The 23,695-nt window shown below is 38.9% G+C and overlaps 1 protein-coding gene across 1 annotated transcript; it reads right to left on the minus strand.

Annotated features, from left to right (window-relative positions):
* Positions 1 to 2,029: 2,029 nt before the first annotated feature.
* Positions 2,030 to 23,003, minus strand: cnot4b (CCR4-NOT transcription complex, subunit 4b). The gene is made up of 13 exons (XM_079623476.1): positions 22,796 to 23,003; positions 17,188 to 17,416; positions 16,231 to 16,428; positions 14,403 to 14,489; positions 14,162 to 14,263; positions 13,553 to 13,678; positions 13,356 to 13,474; positions 12,876 to 13,079; positions 11,999 to 12,053; positions 11,606 to 11,861; positions 10,993 to 11,523; positions 5,697 to 5,918; positions 2,030 to 3,988 (listed from the first exon to the last, which is right to left on the minus strand). The coding sequence occupies exons 2-13, from the start codon at positions 17,359 to 17,361 to the stop codon at positions 3,675 to 3,677; spliced, it is 2,388 nt and encodes a 795-aa protein (XP_079479602.1). The 5' UTR covers positions 17,362 to 17,416; positions 22,796 to 23,003; the 3' UTR covers positions 2,030 to 3,674.
* Positions 23,004 to 23,695: the final 692 nt, after the last annotated feature.

Here is a 23,695-nt window from a genome sequence, read left to right on the forward strand (position 1 = left end):
CAGGGCTTCTGTAGGTTTTATGAAGGACGTACATTTGAGACCAACTAAATAAAATGTAATGAATAGATTGAAGGGGAAGACAATACGTCACGATGTTATCTAAATGTCTGGGGAGAAACACAATGAGTTGTATTAGCAACACTTCAGAGTTTGAAAATACTTACAACAGATCATTTTTCAGTTGAACACAAAAAAGTGGCAAGAATCGCTTCGCTCCCAACCGCTAGAATATGGAAATATCTTGTTTTCTGTGAAAAAGATCTAAATGAATAGAGTTTATGGTTAAAACATGAACAAATATCAGCCAATGGACTTTCATAAGTTTTCATAACTCATTGACAGATGTTTGTTCTTGTTTTAAGCATAATCTCACTCCATTTTATTCAGTTTTTCCAGACTTACATTTTACATTTGCATTTCAAATGAAAGCAACTTGCATTAGGGGCCAAGCGCATACATAGACACCTAATCGTTGGCGTTCTTCTTCTCTTTACGTCTATAAAACCGCTTGTGGGAAAGTTATGAAATTTGGCACACAGATAGAGTACAGTCTGAACTCTCACCTTAGCATTTTTTGGAGTCTCTAACTTAATCCCTCTTAATTGTTCACAGTTGCATTCACATTTAAGATAATAATGCAGGAAACACATCTTTTTTCCTGATCCCTGGCTTAAGCCGATTTGATTTGCTTTTCACGGAAATGTAACCAGATCATCTTCAGAACATGTGGACAAAAAGCTATGGAATTCAAGTTGATAAGTCAAATAACCTAATAACTCTAATAACGCGTAAATGTATTCAACAGAGCACTCCAAAACGGACGGGAGGGTATATATGTACAACGCTTTAGCATATTAGCCTATAACTAAACGTTGTGTGCGTTACGACAACCTTGACCTGAGGACACTTGCACTTTTGGGACAGTGCCACCTAGTGGTTAGGAGATGAAGATTTTATTTTTATTATTAACCTTTATTTAACCAGGTAGGCCACTTAAGAACAAGTTCTTATTTTCATCAACAGCCTGGCGTATAACTTTTGAATGGTTTGGCCAAAAAAATTTAATGACAAAACAGGTCTCTTTAGATTCGGTGTCAGCATCAGCCATTTTTAATTTTGCCATAAAATGCTATATTTTACAAACATATTGGCGTATGGTTACGAAACGCGGTATGTCTTCAAAACCATCCCTAGAAGGTATTCAAAATTGAGGCAAAATGAAATCTAAAAAAATAATATAAATATATATAGCTTTATTTATGCTAAAATGATTAGAGAACCACTGGCCTAGACTAGAGCACTTTCAGGTCCTGCCTCACTGAACTAATTACACTATTAAATAACGCTGTTATACATATGCAAATCATCTTAAGGTGATAGAACAGAAATGAGCCACTCAATCATTCAGTCTATTATATATATAAATATATATATATGTATATTGACTCAACCTTGCTACGTATGAATACATTACGTATTTGGGTCATTATAACTGAGGCCCCGGAGAAAACGTGCCCGGTCGCTGCAGTTTCAGTATTGCATATTTGTTGGCAACTTCCACTGCCAATTAGATCAGCACTGCAGTAATTTAGGCACGAGAGCATGACAGAGAGGCTCTGCTGAGCGTTTGAAAGCAGAACACTCGGTAAGCTCGCTTCAAACGCCTAATGCACTCTTGACATTATCTAGGAGCTGCTGCCTCTTTACTGAGATAAAGTTAATTGGGCCGCTCCGAACGTATTTGAAGGCTTGCGCACTGGAGGTTGGTATTGACACCCACTAAAGAGAACAAAAAAAAATAAAAAATGAAGCGAAGTGCCACAAACCCTCTTCCGGACCTGATCCTCAAAGGAGCAATCGCAGACGAGCGCTGACGCAGATGAGGAGGATGTGTCCGAGCACTTGCGGGGCAGAGCGAGAAGGTGCGACAGAACTTCAGCACGTCTCAGAGAGCTCGTGGAAAGAAACAAAGGTTGTCAGAAAAAAAGAAAAGAAAAAAAAAAAACGAGAAAGATCACTTCGACTCATATTTAAGATTTAGTTTTTATTTTCCTCCAGACCTGTAGAGAGGTACAAACACCCCCAGCTCTTAATTTTTCTTACATTTTAGCACGGTGTAAAACCCAAAGTTAAACTGTACTGGTTTCGTCATTGTCGTCGAGATTTTATTTATCCATTCCTCTTGAATACTGTTGAATACCAAACGGCCGGCAAGAACCTACACAGCTGACACAGGATTAAGACCATTCAAAGAAAACGGAGAAGGAAATGGGGGGGGAGGGAGGTGAGTAGGAGTGACAAACAGAGTTAACGGTCCCGGACGAGACCCCTGTGTATTGCCAGAACCTCAGATGCCCAATAGAGCCACTATCCCAGCTTTCCCTTTTATCGCTTTTTGAGGGGGGAGAAAAATCGTGCAAAGTAACAGCTACAGTCACAATCGGCATTAATCACATCAGCATCGTCGCCCTCATAAATCTCTCTCCACCGGAAAGCCCTTTAACCCTGATTATGTTCTCCACACACCCACAAATCGCAAGTTTTCCACTCCGTCGTTCAGAGGGAAGTTTCACGCCACGCATTCACACTGAAAAACGGACTCTAGATCCATTTCCTAAAGCTCTGCACACCTCGCACACCTTCAAGTTTCTTCAGGGAGCATAGTCGGAGTGTAAACGCTGATTAGGCCACGTGCAGAGGCAGCTATGAGAAACACCACACGGTGGCGTCCCGTGTGCTACAAGAGCCCTGCGCTTGAAAGGGGTCGGTGTTACCCAGCTCTCCGTTCCTCTTAATTTCGCAACGCGCCGCCCTCTGATACAGAGGTTAACGATCGGTTGCGATCTAAAGCGGAAGACCCCCTGACCAACAGGGCAATCTGGCGGATGGGTCAAAGGCAAAGGCCTGCATCCATCTACAGCTAAATGCCGCGTCGAGAGCGGGCACCACGTTTATGACCCCTAAAATGCATCTCCCTTTTAACAAGGGCGCAGAAAGGTAGAACAAAGTTAAAGGCCAAAGATCCATGGTAAAAGTGCTTTTTGCTTGGCCTTCATTATGCCTTTGATCCGTCAGAATAATGGAAGTCAAGTACCCTTTTGATCCAACGTAAATTGAAGTCCCGTTTTGATTTTGGATATCTACTTGATTGCTTAGCGGCATGGCTTTAAGGACTCTCACAGGAAGTACCTCTGTTGTGCAGATGGATGAACAGGTGCTGTTCTTTTTGGTTTAGCTTTGAAGGCAGACTCTTATTTCTAAATCAAGACACTTTTCATTTGATTCTTTCCATTTGGTTCCAATGGAATTTCTAGAAAACACATCATTGATGCCTTTTTTTTTTATTTAAAGTGTAGAGTTCCAAAAACGATGTACTGACGTTAATGTTACGTATTACTAAGGAGTTTGTTTACCTGTTGAAAACTTATTTGTTACGCTTTGATGCGACAACGGGCTTGTTTATGTGACCGTTTGAATTGGGAAAGCTGGAACAGAGCACTAGGGCAACAAGGAAAAAGAAAGACTGAACCAGAGGGAAACACGAATCAAGGAAAAGGGACAAAAATGAGCAAAAGGTGAAGAGGGAAACCGATACATAATCTTGTTATTTTGTTAATAGCTTTGTACGGATTCATCTGCCGTGTTTGTCGGCGGTTCTTCGGATTTCACAGTTCCTAATGGCGGTCCATGCCGGCACTCTGTAGCAGATCTGTGGAGGCCTGGGCGGAGGCTCTGAAGGCGTTCTGGAATCCTGGGGGAGGAGAGTGGTACTGGGAGGCGGGGTTGGCCGCGGCTGTGGTTGGATAAGGGGTCCAGCCGGCTCTGTGGGGGAACTGGGCTCCGAAGGGGCCATTGTGTGGGGGCTGAGGGGGCACTGTGGAGCCGGAAGGGACATCCATCTCTGTGAGCGCCTGCAAGGATTTGAGCCAGTGGGGGGGATTGTCATCCTGCAGAGAGTCCAGACTGTTGCCTGAGGATGCTGGGATACCTGAAATGGACAAAGTGGTAGGAAAAAAAGGGTCAACATAATTAAGTAAATTTTTATAGTAACGTTGGCACCATATGGCTTTGCAAAACATTCAAGTAAAAAGTAACATTTCTTTGAGTACATGCATGTTGAATATAAATGTTAAACGTTGAATGCAAATCTCATTTTCTTGTTTTTAATCATTATTTTATTCCTAAATACCATTAAGTTTGTAGGGAGTCGCACTGCATTTTACAATCTGAACTAATCTGGCCCTGTTATTAAAAAGGCCAAATCGTCTGATGTTTCATTTTAAAGAGATTAATACGCTTGACAAACATTCAAGAGAGTCTGCAAGAGTCCTCTCTACAATATAATTTACAAAACTAACATTACTTTAACAAAACTGCTTCACTGCATATTTTCTTTTCTTTTTCTTTTCTCCTTTAAATTAAGCTTTCTTTTTTTTATGCCATGAAAAAAAAAAAAATAATAATAATAATTTTAAAACTTGACCATCACATTCAAGACATTATACATATGAATCACATTCTTGTATTTTTCATTTAAAGAATAAATAAAATGAGCATCATTACATTGAAAGCATAAGACTTAAATAAATCACTTAAAACATAACCGCATACTGTGCTAAACAGGACTGAGCAACAGTTTGCTTGCAGTCAACAAATCCATCGTTCTACAGTTGATGCGATGTAGAAATCCATTTATCATGTAGGCGACATTATTGAGGACATTTTTAAATCATTCGCCATAATGGGATTAATTACATAAGGAAACGGGGCGTTTTGGGGTGCTTGTGCACCACTTAAAACATGCCAGCCTGCCGTGAGCTATTCATTCTCAACCCCCTGTGGATGACGGATGCTGCAGGCAGCCGCTGAGAGCACCCAGACAACATCCGTGACATCCATACAGATTGCAACATCGACCCTAGGGAGCAACAGATACGACGTTGCTATTTCCCTTCAACCCGTGAGAGAAAAATGGCAAAACTTTGCTTAAAGTATTGATTAGAAATTTAGCTGCATAATTCAGTTTTTTTTTCTATTAAAGAGTAGATGAACTGTGCTTGAACGATAACAAAGAACAACACTATAAACGTACATTGTTTATTTAACCACTTTGGATATTAATTGTTGGTGTTTTTCTGTGTGATATCTGACTCGGTCCACATGGATGCTTTAGACCGCCTGAGTGCAGGAGATCGAACTGATCTGAAATGTGTGCCCTCTTCTGTGGCCCTTAAAATGGCTTTACATCTCTGACATTTTTAGTGAAAAGGTTACTTATAAATGTTTAAAAGGCCTAAATGCATTATTCATTTTAGCTCCCAAAGGCACAATTTGAACGAGTCTAGTTTTTCCCGAGGTCATCAGGTAATTGTTTCACAAATGTGTTGTGATTTTAATACTGTCCCAATCTAACACATCTGTGCTATTCTCACAACATCAGTAAAGATTAAAAAACAAATTGGCAATATAAATCAATTATTTTTAATTAGTCAAATTAAATCATGAATAATAATGAAATGTATTCCAATGTTAATATTTAATATGAGTATTTTTGTGTACATAATAGATTGTAGATAACTTTTCCTTTGTGAACAGAGAATGACAGGTGCAAAAGGGAAGGAAACAATTATTAACTACCAAAATTAAGGGGCATATTACAAGGTAAATATTTGTTGTGAAGGTAATGCAGGCTGTACCTGTGATGATGGCGGGGTCCATCCAGCTGGCTGTGCCGTCCCAGCTAAGGCTGTGTGAGATGCCCCCGGGGTGGTTCACGCTAGAGGAGGAGGAGGATGATGAAGACGAAGATGAAGAGGAGCTGGGCAGTCCACCGAAGTTGATGTTGATGTTGGGTAAAAGCGCTCTGAGCCCATCCTGCCACTCCTTCACATTTAAACTTTCTACTGAGGCGCTGTTTTCTGTTCGGGAGGGTGACGGTGGGGTATCCAAACGGAGAAAGGAAAAGAATAGATTGGGGGACAACAGGAGAGATGAAGAGAAGATGGAGGAAGAAAAAAAGCAATTATTAGTTTCAACTTGTACAACACAAAAACAAGTGCTTCTAGTTGTGTTAATTGGTGATTCATTTTAAAGCAAATAGTAAAAAACAACCATTAGGAGCGCAACAGTAAAATAGGACTGTTTAGACTAACAAAATTAAAAACGGCTAATGCCGTGAAAATGGCTTAATATGACGCAATCAAATCAAGTAAATAATTTGATTAATTATTTGCCATATAATGACTGGCGATCAATTGACAGCCTTAACAAAAACAAAATTTAATTATTTTGCATTTCACGAGATATATATATATATAAAAAAAAAACAGCATTAATCAAAGCTGGACAGCGTAATAATAGCCGTTACTGTAATAGTGATTTATACTGGATTCAGCAAAAACAACAGGTGATCTTTGGCTCCCTTCTGAGTCTACTAGCCCTTACTAATGGAGGAACAATCATTATAAAGCTCTTTACAGTCCCGTTATTATTCAATTAGTTTCTCATTTATTTTTTTCTGTGTGTCACACTGGAGGAGAGACGTGCGGCTTCAATAACGCAGAGCTTCTTTCAGCTGGACCCTGGCCAAAATAAACCTTTTCTTCTCTAATCAGGCCAGTATTCTCCGAAGGTTTGCTTCTGCCCACGGGGACAGAGAAACCAAGCAGCAAAGATGATGAAGGGGGGAATGGAGAGAAAGAGAGAGAGAGAGGGACAAACAAGGAAGAATTGCAAAGACAGGGGAATGGAGTGAATGAGATAACAACCCTGGCAGGGAAAAAAAAGCCTTTAGCCTCTGAGCTTGACTTAAGACTCAGCAAACTTCTCTGGGCACCTTCCTTCTAAAAACATACAAGTACAATATATAGAGGTGAAAACTTGACCATATGTCTTTTGTCTTATGTCTAATATATATAAAATGCATTGTCATTAATCTGAGCGTAATAGTGAAATCTATAATCTGTGAAACTAGGCCTGGCAAAAAAAAGAAAATTGACTGTCTGGGACAACTGTCAATTATAGGTTGGGAATCAGAATCAAGCATTCCAGAAGGTTGCACAAGGTCGGGAAGTTCTTCAAAACTGTCCTATTCAATCATTTTGTTAAAAACAGATTCAACAATTTGTTTGCATCACTCAAATTTCCAAATCTCTGCAAGGAACTACAAAATGGCAATAAAATGTTTTAGTAGAAATACATGTAGTTAAATTTTACAAATAAGTGTTTAATTGTATTAGCGAATTAATTCAATTAAAAATAAAGTAAAGTGAAATTCAAATATCTAAATGTATCTGTTTATTTAGTCAATCATTTTCAAATAATTGTTAGCTGCATTATATTTTTGGTATTAAACGTTTTGAGCAAACACGGTATTTGGCTATTTGCATTTTTAAACACGGGACAATTGGTAGAAATAATTTGAGAAAAAGTTTAGGAAAACTTGAAAGAAGATTCTGATTTTCATTAATCCTGATACATAAAGTAGGATATTGTTACCATATATACTTTTTTTCTATGGTCCAGCCTAACCCACACTGTACTACCACCAGCAAGGAGAAGTCTACTGGGACAGCCTGCTGTTGAACGGTCTTCAGACAATAGAAGTGAACCCAGCCAAGACACCAGCAGCACTGATTCTGTCAAACAGGTCAAGCTTGTCATTTCATTACTTTGCAACGTGGGAATTTAAGGAGCAGACGGAGCTCCCCCTTTGAGCGTGGGCTGGGGTCAACCTATGGGTGCTGCAAAGTCAGCTATGCGTTTATTACTCCATTAGTCAGTTAAAAGCAGACATAATGGGTCTCAACCAAGGTTTAGCTGGTTAGCATGGGCCAGTTAGCCCCTGCTGGTAGATGTAGTAACTACATCCTTTGAATGCAAAAAGGATGTTTCTCCATTGATTCTCCATTTGCCTTTCGAGTTGATTTATTACAGCTAAATATGTCCTGCACACAACACAAATATTTCATTATATTACAGTAGGTGATTTCCCAGTGACCGATTACCAAATTAACATTGATCAAGCCTCAAACACAGAAGTGACACGCTCACTTGGGAAACGCTGAATTGGTCCTGTAGTCGTCGATACAGCCAAACCTAGTCAAGTCAAGTGTGAGAACGAGCCAATATGAGAATCTAGACACTCAATATCAACACTTGAAGGGGACTGGGCTTTAATGAAACACCTCTGAAGGAGGAGATAAGATGAACAAGGTGTTGAATAAGGTGAATGAGGTGTTCTTTTTAAACCTCTCCACAGTTCTTCCTTCTGATTGGAAAATGCTCGTCTAGCCAAGTGTGTCAGGCATTAACACAATCACCCATGTTCACATTTGCATACTCAGATAAACAAGTGTCATCATGTTTTATTTATGTGGATGGGACAAAAGCTAAACTCAGAATCATAGCAGCAAACTGAAGGAACCGAATCTCTTTTGAGGGGCTGTACAGGTTGTAGAGCAGGTGTTTGTCAGTGAAGGTTTCATTTTTAAGTGATGAACAATATATCAGATAGGCTAAGGTGTGTTAATAAAACATTAAACACACAAATCACCACTGTAACATATACATTAGTTATTCTGGCTGGAAATTCAATTAAAAATGTTTTATATACACTACTTAAAAGTTTCCAAGTTATTTTAATTCCTTTATTTCACAAGATGCATTAATCAAAATCATTAATTTATGAATATTAAAGATTTTCGATTTCAATGTTTTTCTTTAAATCTTTCTCAAAGAACCCTTAAAATTTTTTATTACGATTTCCACAAAAATATTGTGAAACATTGATACTAAAAAAAAAATTCTTGAGCAGCAAATTGGCTTATAATTATTTCTGATAATTTTAAATTGTAATAATAATGGACAATTGCAGTTTCTAATTGTATTTTTGATCAAATAATTGAAGCCTAAATGCAGCCAATTCTAGCACCATCTCAAAAACAGTTTCAGATTATGAAACAAGACACACACACACAGGCCCAGAACAAGCTGACATTTAGTAGCACTGGCTGATAATCTCACGTCACACTTTATAGTCAACCAATTCGCTTATTTTTCTCATTTATCATTTGCTTGCTTCAGTGGTGTTCAATTACATCTAAATCTACATTTTCCATGTAGCAGAAATCTCTCTCACACTCTCAAACACACTTCAAATGAGACTGCATGTGTTGGCCCTCCAGCCTATTTTGGTATCTCGACTTTTCTTCGTAAATAATGCAATGTTCTCCTCCCAGGTCCTGGGCAGCTGCATCCTCTGGAGGACACCATTTCAAACAGGGAAGACCATTTCTCTCACGGAGACTCATGGATTGAAGAAACAAACTAAATACACCGCGCAGCACAACGGAGTCTGAAAGGAAGCCAGTAGTCGTGCTAGTTATTCATTGTTTCTACGAATAATGAAACCCTGAGGTCACATCCAATTTCCCATCCCTTCTTTTTGCACCAACTGAAACACAAGTTAATCTAATCTTAAAAAGTAGAGGCATGCTGAGAAACAAACAGCATGTTAACAAATGCTACACTTCCACAGCAGTGTCAGCAGATTAGATTGTTTCACATAAAAAGCCCTACAGCCAGACCGCAAGGAAACGCTTTATTTAAATGAACTGAATTCCTGAAAGATCAATTCAGGATGGGGTTGGGGAGTAACTAACCGACGCCACTGACTTAAATGCATTTTTCAGTTGCATGACAGTAGCTCATTTAGTGTAGCAAGACCTGATTTCTTGCAGTCGGCTATATTATGTTTGTAGTTAAATGCTGCTGTTCAGCAAGTTTGGAAATTAGAGAAATTAGTTTTACTAGAAACAACGGTTCACTTTAATGCTGACAACTTTTATATATCACCGTATATGCATCTTCAATCAGTCCTAACATTTACTTGTCCATGTTGTTATGGTATCAGACTGAATGACGTGTTTTATGATATTTGCTCCTAGCTGAAAGGTTCAGGTAAGGGCTTGAATGAAATGTCAAACTGTAGCCTCTTCCCCCGTCTGAGTACCTTCTCCTCAGACAGATAATACCGGGATTTGATATTTTCTTGAGTTACGGGCTGTTCTCACATCAGAAAAACAAAAATGAATCTTTGTAGTTTCGGCACATAGTTCATGTTAGGAGAACCATCTGTCTTTTCAAGTCAAACTGAAATAACCTGGCTACTTTAAATAAAAGCACTTACCAGATTTAGAAGTTCGCCCCATAAACCACAGAAACATACCTAAAATGCTGAAGGTAAGAAAGTGGGCAGGCCCATCATGCATTATGCACACAGCCGCCCTGTCATGAAGACGTCCTCAGGGGATGATGATGATAACATGCTCTACAATTTGCATCAGCACTAAATGTGACACCGATCTCACTGCTATAAATCATGAGGTTTCATTCCATAAGAGAGCCCTTGGCAATCACTAGAATCTTCTCTGATGATGTACATGGCTGAATGATAGGAAAATAGTACTACACTGCCCACCAGTGGCTGAGTTTGCAATGACAGATTTCCATGATGCAAACATAAGAGGGAAGTTTGCATGTATGCAATATGGTATATTTTAGAAGTTAATTCAAAAGAAAACTATCACATTTTGTTATTTTTTATATTGTAATAATATATATATATATATATATACATATATATTTACTATTTATGCAGCGATACCACTTTTTCCAGAATGAGTCCGAGATACTGATCATTTTATGGTCTATATGACCTATATTTTCATTGCATTTAAAAAAAAAAGTAAATATTGGGCAAAGGAACCAAAAGAATACAAATTAAATTTAAAAGCAAATAGATATTTCCACACCTAATTAATGCCAGTTAAAGTGTATTGTAGGAGCTACTGTTACTTTCACTGTTCATATTGTACTGCATCACATTTTAAATTTAATTTAATACTCCAGTATTTTCTCTTTGTCTTTTGTTATTAGATTAACAATGTGCACAAAGAAATGCAACTGATACACACACACGTTAACACTTACCTGTCATATGGATACCTCCAAGCCCCGTACTGTGATGATGTTGCGGCGCCAAGTTCAAGTCCAAAAAGCTGCTATGCTGGGCAGCAGAAGCGGCCCCGGTGTGATTCAAGTGTTGGAGGTTATTGCGCATGTGCATGCCCATCCAACTGTGGCGAGAGGTCGGCGTCTGGCTGGGAAAGCTGAAGGAGTTGTAGACGGTGCGGTGTGGGAGCTGGGAGAAGCCCCGTGAGGGCAGGCTGGAGTTTGGGGGAAAGTGTGAGGACGTAGGAGGCTGAAGTGCGCTTTTCATGGAGGGGGTGTTGTGTAGCTGGCCGAGTAAAGGCCCGTGGGGGAAGACTGGCCCTGACATTGTGGTGGTCAGGGGCAAGGAGGCTTTATCCTGCACTGAGAGCTCAGTCTCTATGAGGTCAGCCAGTGCCTTACGGGTGACGTCAAAGGGGTCAAAGCCTAGGTCGTCATCCTGCTGCTTGGTCGAAGAGCCGAAACCGAAGGCCGCTTGCCAGTCCGTAGAGGACGACACTGGCATGGTTTCTGTCAGAATGAAGACAAATAAGTATACATTTCACATTTTTCTCTTTCATGTGAATGAGTAAGTCTAAGCGGTTGCAGGTACCTGATGTGAAGAGGCTCTGTGGTTCTGGGGCAGTGGGCCAATCAGAGTTGCTGTGAAGGGAATTGGAAAAGCTGGGCAGGCCACTGGGGATGGGATTGGGGTGCCGAAAGTTGCTGTTGTCTGAAAAGAGCGATTGTGACTCGGCTGCTGCTCCTTCGAAAGGCGACCGTACTGTTAGTGCTGCTACACAAATAGGCACCACTAGAGATGGCTTGGTCAGGCCAGGAGGGGGCGATGGGGAGTGGTTGCAAGAAATCTGAAGTTTAGTGAAAAAAATCATGAAGTTAAAAAATGTGTAACTTCCCTAATAAAAGAAAAGTGATTCAGATAATATTTAGGTGTGCAGCTTGCCATTCTCAAAGGTAAAGAACGAACATGCAATCATGAACTTACTTGTGATGTTTCTCCGTTACTTATGCCGAAGCAATCTGAAGATTTGTTACTCGGGCTGCAGGAAAATAATAAAAACATGAGAATCAATTACTTTCATATACTACTAGCATTACACACATGAGATCATTTAGAAAGACAGAAACTTCTCATTAAAAATAAAATGTCCAAAAGCCTTAAAGGGTTAGGTCACCCAAAAATGAGAAATTCTGTCATCATTAACTCGCCCTCACGTCATTCCTAAGGAACACATATTAATATATTAATGAAATCTGACATTTCTGTCCCTCCATTGACGGTCTTCCCAACTTCCACTTTCTCACTTCATAAAGATCACAAACAAAATTTAGGCTTTTATTCACAAATAAATTGATCAGCGAACATAAACGGAAGCTCAAAGTGGTAGTTGCGTAGACTGTCAAAGGAGGCACAGAAATCTTTCAGATTTCATAAAAATATCTTAATGTGTGTTCAAGAAGATGTCTTACAGGTTTGGAACAACATGAGGGTAAGTACTTGACAGAATTTTCATTTTTGGGTGAACTAACCCTTTAAGATGTTTGGGAGAAAACATTCTTAATTGTCATGTAAATGTAAAAAAAAAAAAAAAAAAATTGACAATTTTTTTGTAATTTTACAAACAAATTAAATGCTTAATTTTTTCTTTTGAAAATGCTTTTGTCAAATTCAGCATGTTTTTTGTTGTTTTTTTACATTTCTTTCTAGAATAGGCCATTTAGTGATTGTTCTACCATCCAACGATGTCTTGAACACTGTAACCTTGGTGCCCTGAAGTCTTTGAGAATAAGACGATGAAATGTTCAGTAAAGGAGAAGGCTGACAGAATAAGGCACAGGGCAGAAGTTCACAGGCTGGCTACCTGACAGGGTCACAATTTGAAGTGAAGGGAGGCAGGCCAGCGATGGAGCCAAGGCCCAGCTCTGTGTCCAGACCGTCTGGAGTCATGTTTTCTGAGTCTGAGCCGCCATCTAGGGGTGGGGTCTCATGGTGTTCTGGAAGCCCATTGGGCATCTTCCCTGTTGTTTGTAACGAAGGCCACGCCTCTTTGTTGTTACTGTTGGAACTGGGGGATCATGATACAAATGCAAGATTAACAACAAAACTATGAGATGTTCCTTCTACTTCATGCAATATAAAAACTTAAGATGACCAGATTATAATTAATAAATTAATTTATTAGAGTTTGAACACATACTAATTCTTTTTAGAATATTTAAAAAAAAAGAAATGAAAAAAGAAATAATTCCGACATGTCAATGAGTGTTATTTCTGAATAAACATATAAATGAATAACTTTATTTTATTGGAGCTGCTGGGAAAGGTACAACTGAGTACAAACCTCTGTGATGTGCCTGATTTGCCCTTTGTCTTCTCCCCAGCAGAGTTCTGCAGGAAGTTGGGGTTTGTTTTGTAGAGGTCCTGTAAGAGTTTCTGTTCATATTCCTGATGTTTTCCAGCCTGAAATGTCAAACGTTAAGAGTTCATATGCAAGTTTGTCGCCGTCAGTAAACGGGTTGCAGGAGGCTGCAACGTTACCTGCATTTCTTCTTTTGTGAAACTAGCAGCTTCGTCTCCCAGCTCGTGAAGATACATGCAGTCTGGTTTGGGACACTGCATGCTTTTTAGAAAATAACTACAGTATTTTGTTGTACCTAAAGAAGCCTGCATGAAAAAAACAAAAACAAAAAACGGGTGTATACTGTATTTAGATGTATGCCGAAAGATGTCAAAAAACAGCTTGTATAACAAAGTCATGTAACATCACAATTACCTCAGAAAAGCCATTTTAATTGTACTTTGACCATAAACTTGTTAGTCAGCTAGAAAAATTAACTCAAGAGAAGAGCATTTTGCTAAATATATGCACTATATTGCAAATTCACTGCATTTTAAATGCAAGTACCACACAAATCAGTTTATTTTAACCTTTAATATTAGTGATGTACCAACTTGGGTTCCCTGTATAATTTACAGAATTAGTTGAGACATTTTTTTTTCTTGAGAAAATTTGCCACATACTGTACCTGATGGGACCCAATTAATCGATATCGAATAGAATAGCAAGCACAATTTGTTTCAACGCCCAGCCCTAACTGAAAGTATGTTGCTCTTTAAATATTGGATTATTTTAGTCACAAAGTTTACCTTAAGTGTTCTGCCGTCTACTACAACATTGTTAACACATTGTATAGCTCTGAGGGCATCTTCTGATCGAATGTAAGTGACGTAGGCACTGGCGCTAGGACCCTGGGGACAAAAATCAAAACATATTAATAATTAAAAGAAATTAGGATAAAAAAAAAAAAAAAAGGACAAATGGCAGACTGTTCATTATGCAAAATATTTGAGCAGGCAAGAGATTGACCGAGAAGAAAGCGAAGCTCACCTGTGAGCCAGCATAAGAAGTGCTGTTATTGATGACCACTTTGTGGATCTTTCCAAACTTCCCGAAGTACTCCGGCCTTTTTAAAACCTGCAATCAGACATCAATTATATCATTAAAAAGCCCTGATTGCTGTTTGCAGATCATCAACAGCACAAGCAAATGCAGTTTGTTTAGTGGAGTCACACAGGGAGAGAGAGCACACCTGATTATCATGATTCATCGGAAGGATATGACTCAATCACCATTTATTACAAGAGAAGGCCATATAAAATCTAGGTTAGGAACTCAATACAAACCATCAGCACTGTGGCAAATATCATTTAACAATGTAAACCACATTTCTTACACCAACAAAGCTCATTTCTACTTATAAAACCTTACATAAGTAAACCGTTTTACACAAAGGCTGTTGAGGACGAGATAAAAACAGGATTTGTGTGAATGACACACTGTATTGAGAACCGACGACCTAAACACTATCAACAGGATGTCCACAGTGTTCAGCCAAATCAACACTGAAAACAAAGTGTGGCACACAAGTAGGTCTCTAGCAGCGGGTGACTGACAGCTCATTGGCGGAGGGCTTCGCCTCGATGGCATGGTGCTTTTGAGATTCTGGTCACTCTTGAACTGTGAAAGCAGTCCGGATGTTTCTTTGCGGCCTTTGTTCGCGTAAAGCAGCTTCACTCGCTTTCTTTTTTCTTTTTTTTTCACACCCTCAGTGTGAAATAAACAAAAGCACAAAGACTGATATGTTAAAGGGACGATTGGTACAGAAAGAAAATGAAGGCAAATCCTATAAATTAAAGTCCTCTTAAAAACAGTCGCTAACATAGATGTTTTTTAAAACTTTCTGCTCCTAATATCATTCGGGCCAGAATTAGAAGGCATGTTCTCGCTCTCTCTCACTGAATAACTTGTTCTCTGCTGAGAGCTATTCAGGGTACATGACGTTAGCTGTGGTGGCAAAGAGGGAGAGAAAGTGTCAGAGAGAAGGGAGCGAAAAGTTTTTCGTGGGCTGGTAATGAAGGCTAAGAGCAGCTAGTGGGCAGCTAGCTTTCTCCCATTTTCCCAGGAAACCATTTAAGCTCATGTTTTATTTCCATTTGACAATATGTGTCATATCAAATCTTCAAGGATTTTCTTGCGGCTACATGGAAGCGATCCAGCACAACATATCAAGAGAACAGCCATAACAATAGGTAATAGCAGGTATGCTTTACCATGGCAAAGATGCTTTGGAAGCACTAAAAGATATACATTTTTCATATCTGACAAAGTATGAAGTGAGAGTGATGCCACAAGGCACATTTTAACTTGTTGACACCGGTAATTGATCGGTTAACCACTAGTAACTACTTGATTAGAGTCAGATCCAGATGATAAATCCTGTGAGTCAGATGGGTCTTTTTACACAGAAGGATGTGAGCTCAAGTCCTTTATGTTCTTTTCATCCACTCATGAAAGTCTTGTTAGAGCAGATAGGAGAAATGCTCCTTAACTTTAATTATTCAACACTTAAACAGATAAGACCTTGATAGGACACTAAAGAGAAAATGCTAACACGTGTACCTTTCTATATCTTGCCTGCAGTAAAACTTTTATTAAACATGGAAACCATGTGAACCTGGATCACAAAACCAGTCATAAGTCGCACGGGTTTATTTGTGGCAATAGCCAACAAAACATTGTATGGGTAAAAATTATCGATTTTTCTTTTATGCCAAAATTCATTAGGATATCAAGTAAAGCTCTGAGTTGTTGATATTGAGTGTGAACGACATCAATTACACAGAGATCAGGAAAGCATTGAGTTTTGCTGAATCACCTCGGGGTCGGCGAGTCTCTGTGAAAGGCCCACCACAAACACCAGGTTTCTCTGGACGACTCGCACACTGGAGAGGTGCTTGCGGTTCTCTGTGATCTTCTGCTTCCGCTCATTCTGCTTCTGCTTCTTCTCGGTCTTTATCCTCTGAAGCTCCTCTTGAGAGAGAGGTTTGTACACCGCAGGGTCTTCTGGATAGGGCTGAACCAAACATAAGATTCTAGACGTAAGATGACTTAATTCTGGAAGATGGATCTTGTTTCACTAAATTAGGTTATGACAGAATATTATAATTTTTTATTATTAAGTTTGTTTATTGTATTCCCATATCAGAATCAAAGGCTATATTCATGGCATAAAATAAATAAAGACAACACATAATAAAATGTCTTAAATATTAAGTTTAAAATCTGAAAGAAATGCTACAATTTTCACAAAGTAACAATGCATATTAATAAACAGCAATTCTGTAATGCAATGAGTTATTCAAGACTTTACAGTGTTTAATTTTGAAGTGCAAATTTAAGATGTTTTAATATCCCGCAGATTAAGGATCAGCAGACACCCTGGAGTTCTCTTTAAGATCGCCCACTGGAATGATGATGATATTGCATGATATATGCTGCAATAAACATGGATATAATAATGTGCATTAAGCACATTGGTTAAGGAGCTGCAGTAAACTGGCCACTACAGGGACTGGTTTTAGTGAGTGGATGGGAGTGTTTATAAAAAGAATACAAGCACTGGAGGCCTGTTGTGCTGCACACGTTCCCTCCACACAGCTGTACAGCACCGATAAAATCACGCAGAACCTGAGGCAACAGCAGGAGCGTGAATTAATCCAGCAAAGTTCCCTGGGATGCTGAATGCTAGCCAATAAAACATCTCATCTCCTTGAGCTCCCCAATGGAGCAATTTCTTAGAAACAAATGAATGGTTTCTCGACTTATTCGTTACCTTTCTGCAGGCCGGACAGAGGCCGTTCTCGTCTGTGCGTATGCGATGCCAGCAGAAGCGGCAGATCTGGTAGCCGCAGGTGCAGGGGAAGAAATTGACGTCATCAATCTCCAATGGTTCCATGCACAGTGGGCACTCCATGGGGTCCTCCTTCACCTCAGGGCTGCGGGACATCCTATGGCACGGCGCAGAGAAAAGAGCGGGGTGTTCTCACTGTTAAGAGGCAGAGCTGAGGAGAAGAAAAAAAAACATACAAAATGTAAAAAAGTTTACCATTTTTAATAATATTTCAATGTAATTTTTTTTTTCAGATTTAGATTTGAGTTACGCTTCAATACGGTTAATTAATACGTTATTTTTTGTCCATTAAAGGATAAACAGTTTCAAACAAATGAAGCTTCTAGATTTAGAAATGCAGCCAATATCTGCAAAATCTTATTTCCTTCCAACAGTGTGTAGGCCTAGTCTTAAGAAGCAAGACAGAATTAGGCTCATAGCCTTCAAATAGTCTCAAAGCACACTAGAGGTTGCATCAGAAAGCTAATAATGATTCTGCTTCTAGTAAGAGTGTGTCTGCGTGTGTGGGAGGAGTTTAAAACTTCAGTCATGAGAGGAATTGAAGGCATAATTGGAATCGACAAGCACAAACACCCACACAAACAATTGCAACACAAGTAGGCTATATGTATTCTCTAGGGATCAGCCAGTGAACTGGTAGTCTAAATGTGTAGGTGCAGATTCAGCAATTACTGAAAATGAGGTTTTGGAACCTCGTATGGAACACAGATCCGTGGGCACATGACAAGAGATGCATTGGTTGAAAACCAATTTAATGTCTCTGTGGTGTTATGTGTGGGAATATGTGACTGCTAGCATCTTCATTTAAAACACTAATGGAAACTAATGTCACCTCTTAGTGCCAATCAGTTTTCTTTTGGCCAAATTTTTGGTGTCACATTCTGGTTTGGAGTCTCTGTTTCTGCTGTAGTAATTAAACTCCTATGTATTAACAACTTGGACAAGCACAAATACAGCAGTTTGTCCGAGACACTTCTGTTCCCTGGTGGCACTTCCCTAAGAGGTTCATTTATCAAACAATGGTCTGAACGAAGCTCCCAAATGTGAACAAATACAGGACAGCCTTGTGTTCATAAACAAACAAACAAACAAACCGGAATATGAAGCTTCCATGCAGAGACTCATCTATGTCATGTTAAACCTACAAACTATAGTCAGGGCTCCAGGCATTTTGCGACTTTCCTACCACGGACTAAATTTTGTTAGAGGTCACACTTGTCACCACCACCACCACGTTGTCCAACTGACAAGACTTCTTTCAAAAACAAAAACAAACATCTTAACCCCAAGTTTTTGAACAGTAATGCATGTATATATAGCCTCATAACTACTAGACACAGACTAGAAGCCAACAAAACGTTGTTATGGTCACTCTGTCAGTAGCGGAAGCACCAGGAGTGTGAAGAAGAGTAAGTGGGTGGGTATGAGTTGATGGGGGGGCATTCTAAATATATCCCATCCTGGGAAGGCAGAGTACAGCAGGAGGAGTCAGCCCCTTGAATCTCCCTTTAAAAGGGAAATGCTGATTGAACGCAGAGGGCGGTGTGAGCTACATGTAGGGTAATCGGCACTTCCTGAGATCCACACGGTCTCACCCCAGCTAGTGTATTGGGAAGGGGGTGGTCGAAAATGAAGCGCACCATCTCCTTAACGTGTCGATATGGAATTAGAAACTGTGTGAGCTTTTTTTTTGCCATCCACAGAACTGTATGGAAGAAGGAATTCCTACTGTCTGAGGATGGGATTCCTTCCCAGTAGAGGCGGATATCATCTGCGAGTAATGAAAGCTTTCCGCTGGCCCCTGCTGGGAATGATGCATAACAAATGTTTAACCATCACTCTCGTGAAAAAAGGGATTTGATTTCATCACAATGATTACAAACCCTAAAAGACACAGTCAAGCTGCGCGGGGCTTGATTCCTTCTGGCATCCAACATCACATGCATATGTTGTGAAAGAAAGATGCATAATATGGAAGGAAACTCCAATAAAAAGTCACAATTAACCTTTGAACAGTAAAAACAAATTAAATTAAACAAGTGCTAATTCTGATTGTAAACTGAGTGTGAACGCATACCAAACTGGATTAAGTTAAACAGAAATCTAGACTTATTATAATTGTTGACCAGCAAAAGGGGCCAGAATTACCCACAAATCTCTTCTAAGCAGACAGACTAGCAAACATGTTTGCAAGGTACTGGGAAAGCGTAGGGACAAACAATGATCTAAGCCTACAATGTTTGAGTGTTGTGATGGTCGATGTTTTCGTATATACATTAACCCAGTGTGCCGTGAGAGCTGAACGCTGAAAGGACGACCTGAAGGGCCCTCAATACTCGGTGTGTAGGGGTCGATGTGGAATGATCCTTCTTCAAAGCATACTGAATCCTTGAGAAAACATTCAAACTGCTAATTGCAGGCCCATCAGGCTTTCTGATTTTCTCCACACCTTACTGAGACTCTCCGGCACACTTCTTCAAAGCATTAAAAACCGAACGAATAACATTTAATGCCTGAGACCCTGAGAAGTGAACGTTACTGATCGCTCACTATTAGTACTAATAGCTATGAGCATGCATGTTTGATGGTCAAAATAATTCACAAAACTTTTGCCAGAACCTTTAATAGAAAACCAACATTTGAAACTACGTAAATAGTGCAAGTCTAAGTAACACCATGGCGTCTAGACATCTTAAAAAGCCATTTTACAACAGAGCACTACTAACCACACAAAGGATGAAAATAACTGTGACAAAACACCAGCTTTCAACACAAAATAAAGCTTTGAAGACTGACTAAGAAAGTCTTCGGTACCGTTTTAAAAGTGTTTCTGAAGTAGACAGTTAATTTAATGTGCCAGTGAAATCGATGGTTTGAAAACTGGAAGGTGGTGAACATCCAGCTACATTTATTCTAGTAGAAACTGATTTCAAGTAAGAATCTGATTCCTTACAAGAACCAATTTAAGTCAACTACACAGTAACAACACAAACAAAAACAAATTTAAGTCAACTACACAGTAACAACACAAACAAAAACAAATTTAAGTCAACTACACAGTAACAACACTGCTATACATTAAGACAGACTGTTGGACTCACTCAACTTACAACATTATGATGTTTAATTTGTAATAAATAAGGCTCAAAAACATGCCTTTTACGAGGACATATGTAGTACGCCGACAAGCTTAGTGAGAGACAGACAGTTGTCTCAGCTGCCATCATTCTGATGTCAGAAGAGCGTAGCTGAAATTATCATCAGAGTGGGAGCCGTTTCCATTTGTGGGTTGCTCTTCATGAGCAGATGGACAAGGCATCGGCAAGGAATGGAAGATATGTCTGTACCACAAATAGCTATTCTGGGCAGACAGAATAAAAGCACAAAAAAACCCCAATAAAATAAAACACTTTATGAGACAAATAGTACATCCATTTTTGTCTGACATATCTGAGATAGCCCACAGCTCAGGACGAAACCGCTTTAATCGTTTCAGAACAGATCTTACTAAAGCTGATATTAAAAGAAGAAGACTTTTTCCTGTAATAACAGGATTCTGGCAGACCCGTTCGGACAATGTAAAGGTGACACTTTTCCAACCAACTATAAAGACGAAGAGCTTAATTTCTAAGCAACTGAACACCAAGGCCGAAGTCCATTCAGAATGTGATCATATAGCAGCAGTAATCCTTGCCAGAAGAGTCTCACAAACATTGTGTCTGGCACAAACAATACCTGCCGGACAGTGCACTGGAACTGGGCCTAGACATCCCGGTCCACTTAAAACCTGCTCCCAAATGATATCGCTCCCAAAGAAGCACATTCCTAGCAAACTCTCCTTTTTGACCCATTCACAGCAAGAATGATAAATAGAACTATGATTGATTACTATTAGAATCCACACAAGCGGATCAATTATTTATCGGATATTGTTCTGTTTATTCTAAGCGCATGCTGCAGTTTTGTCTTCCGTCACTTTAAATGCCCAAGCTCTGAAAGCAGGATGGATTCTGATTGGCTGTCAATGTTTTTATCGTTCATCAGCTGGAAAACAAATTGTTCTGAAAGGGATTCTAACAATATCGCTATAACAATAATATTTGTCTGTAATATAGTCTGTAATATATAACAATTATACCTAACAATTGTGGTGTGGACTTTTGCAATTCCTTTTCTAGAACTATATCGTTATAGTTCTTGGTGCGAATGGACCTTTACTCCTAAGAACACTGTTCTAACTTGATGTCTGAAACTTTGTATTTCAAGCACTTCTCGTGTTTATTGCCTCTATTAGATGAATTGCTGCTATTCCTCATTTGGATAAAAGCATCTGCTAAACGAATAAATGTAAATGTAATGCATGACTTAATAAATGTGACTGGCAAACCTATCTGTGTCAAATTCAAAAGCAAAGTGTTTAAGGAGAAGGTTCACCCAAAAATGACAATTCTGCCATCATTTACTAATTCTCACGTTGATCCAAACCTGTATGACTTTCTGCTCTTAAACCAGTCAGACAGTGTCAGCCACCAATAACTTTGATTGCATTTTTTTTTTCAAGCAAAGTGCTACTCATTCTGCCTAACATCTCATTTTGAGTTGCACAGAACAAAAAAAATTAGTAATATGGGTTTGGAACAACATGACTGCGTATTCATTTCTGGCGTGTCTATTTCTTAAAAAAACAGGCTTACAGCTGAAAGACAAAAAGCACATAGTAAGCTCAAAAGGCCCACTGCTGACAAAACAGGATTAATGGTGCACACTCAACAGTAACTACAGAGTCCGGGAACATGATGCTGTCACCACCAAACACAAAAAAATATCCTCTTTTGAGAGACTCATATTCATATGATTGTTTGCGGAAAGGACAGGTGCATTTGGCCAATAAAACCAGTAGCGATCACCTCCTGTCAGTGGTCTGCCGATTGAAGCACGCGCCACACACAATAATGAAGGGTGTGGACAAAAATAAAGAAATGACCTGCAGGAATCAATGTCATCGAAATATTTGGCATCACATCTTTAAACTGATGTTGCATAGAGAAGGAACAGCAACTTCCTACTCAAATAACAAGGAAATTCCCTCTATCTAAAAGTACACAATCATACACAGAAATTCATTCTGTTTCCTTGTTAATGCATTGAAGTAAACCAGCTAAGCTAATACCTATTGAAGTTGTTCAAGATGCGAAATATACACCAAAACTAGTGTACGTATACTATATACTGTCTCAAAGTATGCATAACAAAAAATAAGTCAGTGTTTGACGAAGCGAGAATTAATTTTCGCGTATTTTATTAAAAGCCGGTCAAACGGTGAAGCTAGCGGCTAACTTACTCGGCTAACTAGACGACTATCGTGAGTCTGACAAGACTGATAAAGCACACAAAAATACAGGAATTTCTACAAGAAATGGACGTTTGAGGGAGAAAGAGGGATGAGATGTGTTATTAAGAGGTGAATTGTGAGAGGAAAGCAGCTGAATGTGGAGGCGGTGGACAAGAGAGGCCTTAGTGGGATACTCACCCTGTCTATCTGTACAGATTGATTCACAGCAAATAAAATCTATCTGAACGACCCAGGTCTAGCACAACAGGTCGAAATATAATTTCCCGGGTGGCTTGTCACTGCTCCTGTGTGATTTGATGCGAAAACACCAAGCCTTGTTTCTTACAGCCTATCTGTTGAGCGGTAGTGCCTCCTAACCACCATCTTACATTGAAATTGGGAGGGTGGGGGGACGCGTCAAGTTGTGACTTTTCAGCGCATGCGCAGTTAATGATGGACCTTTGCTTTTGTGGGTAATGTAGTGTGCTACATAAAGATAGAGGCAATGTTTAGAGAACTATATTTTGAAGGAATAACTCTGTTCTCAACGGTATTATTTTCCAGAAATGTTAGGTCACATTTTTATTGGAGCAAACTGTGATGTAATCTGTTTTAAATTGTATACATTTGCAAAATGTATTAATTGTAATGTTTGCAGGCAAATAATAAAGTAAAATATAGTAATAATATATATTTTTACATGATCTATTAGGCTTTTACTGTTTTTTTAATGAATTGATGTTTCAATATTGTTTTACTGTTTAACTGCTGCTTTATTGGAGCAAGTTGTCACATGTGTTTTAATTGAACACATTTGTATTTGTTTATTAATATGTGTTTGCAAATAAAAAGCATTGTACACTTTTGAGGTTTTCATGAATTGTTGCTTCAAAATAGTCAGTTATATGTGCATACACTGACTATACATAAAACTATTCAAAACCCCCAAATAATTATACAAATAATAACTATATATATATATATATATATATATATATATATATATATATATATATATATATATATATATATATATATATATATATATATTTACACATATAATTACTGGTGAAATGTTTAGTTCAGTCCACATTTAAA

Source organism: Phoxinus phoxinus, assembly GCF_949152265.1.
Source record: "Phoxinus phoxinus genome assembly, chromosome: 9".
NCBI lineage: Eukaryota > Metazoa > Chordata > Actinopteri > Cypriniformes > Leuciscidae > Phoxinus > Phoxinus phoxinus.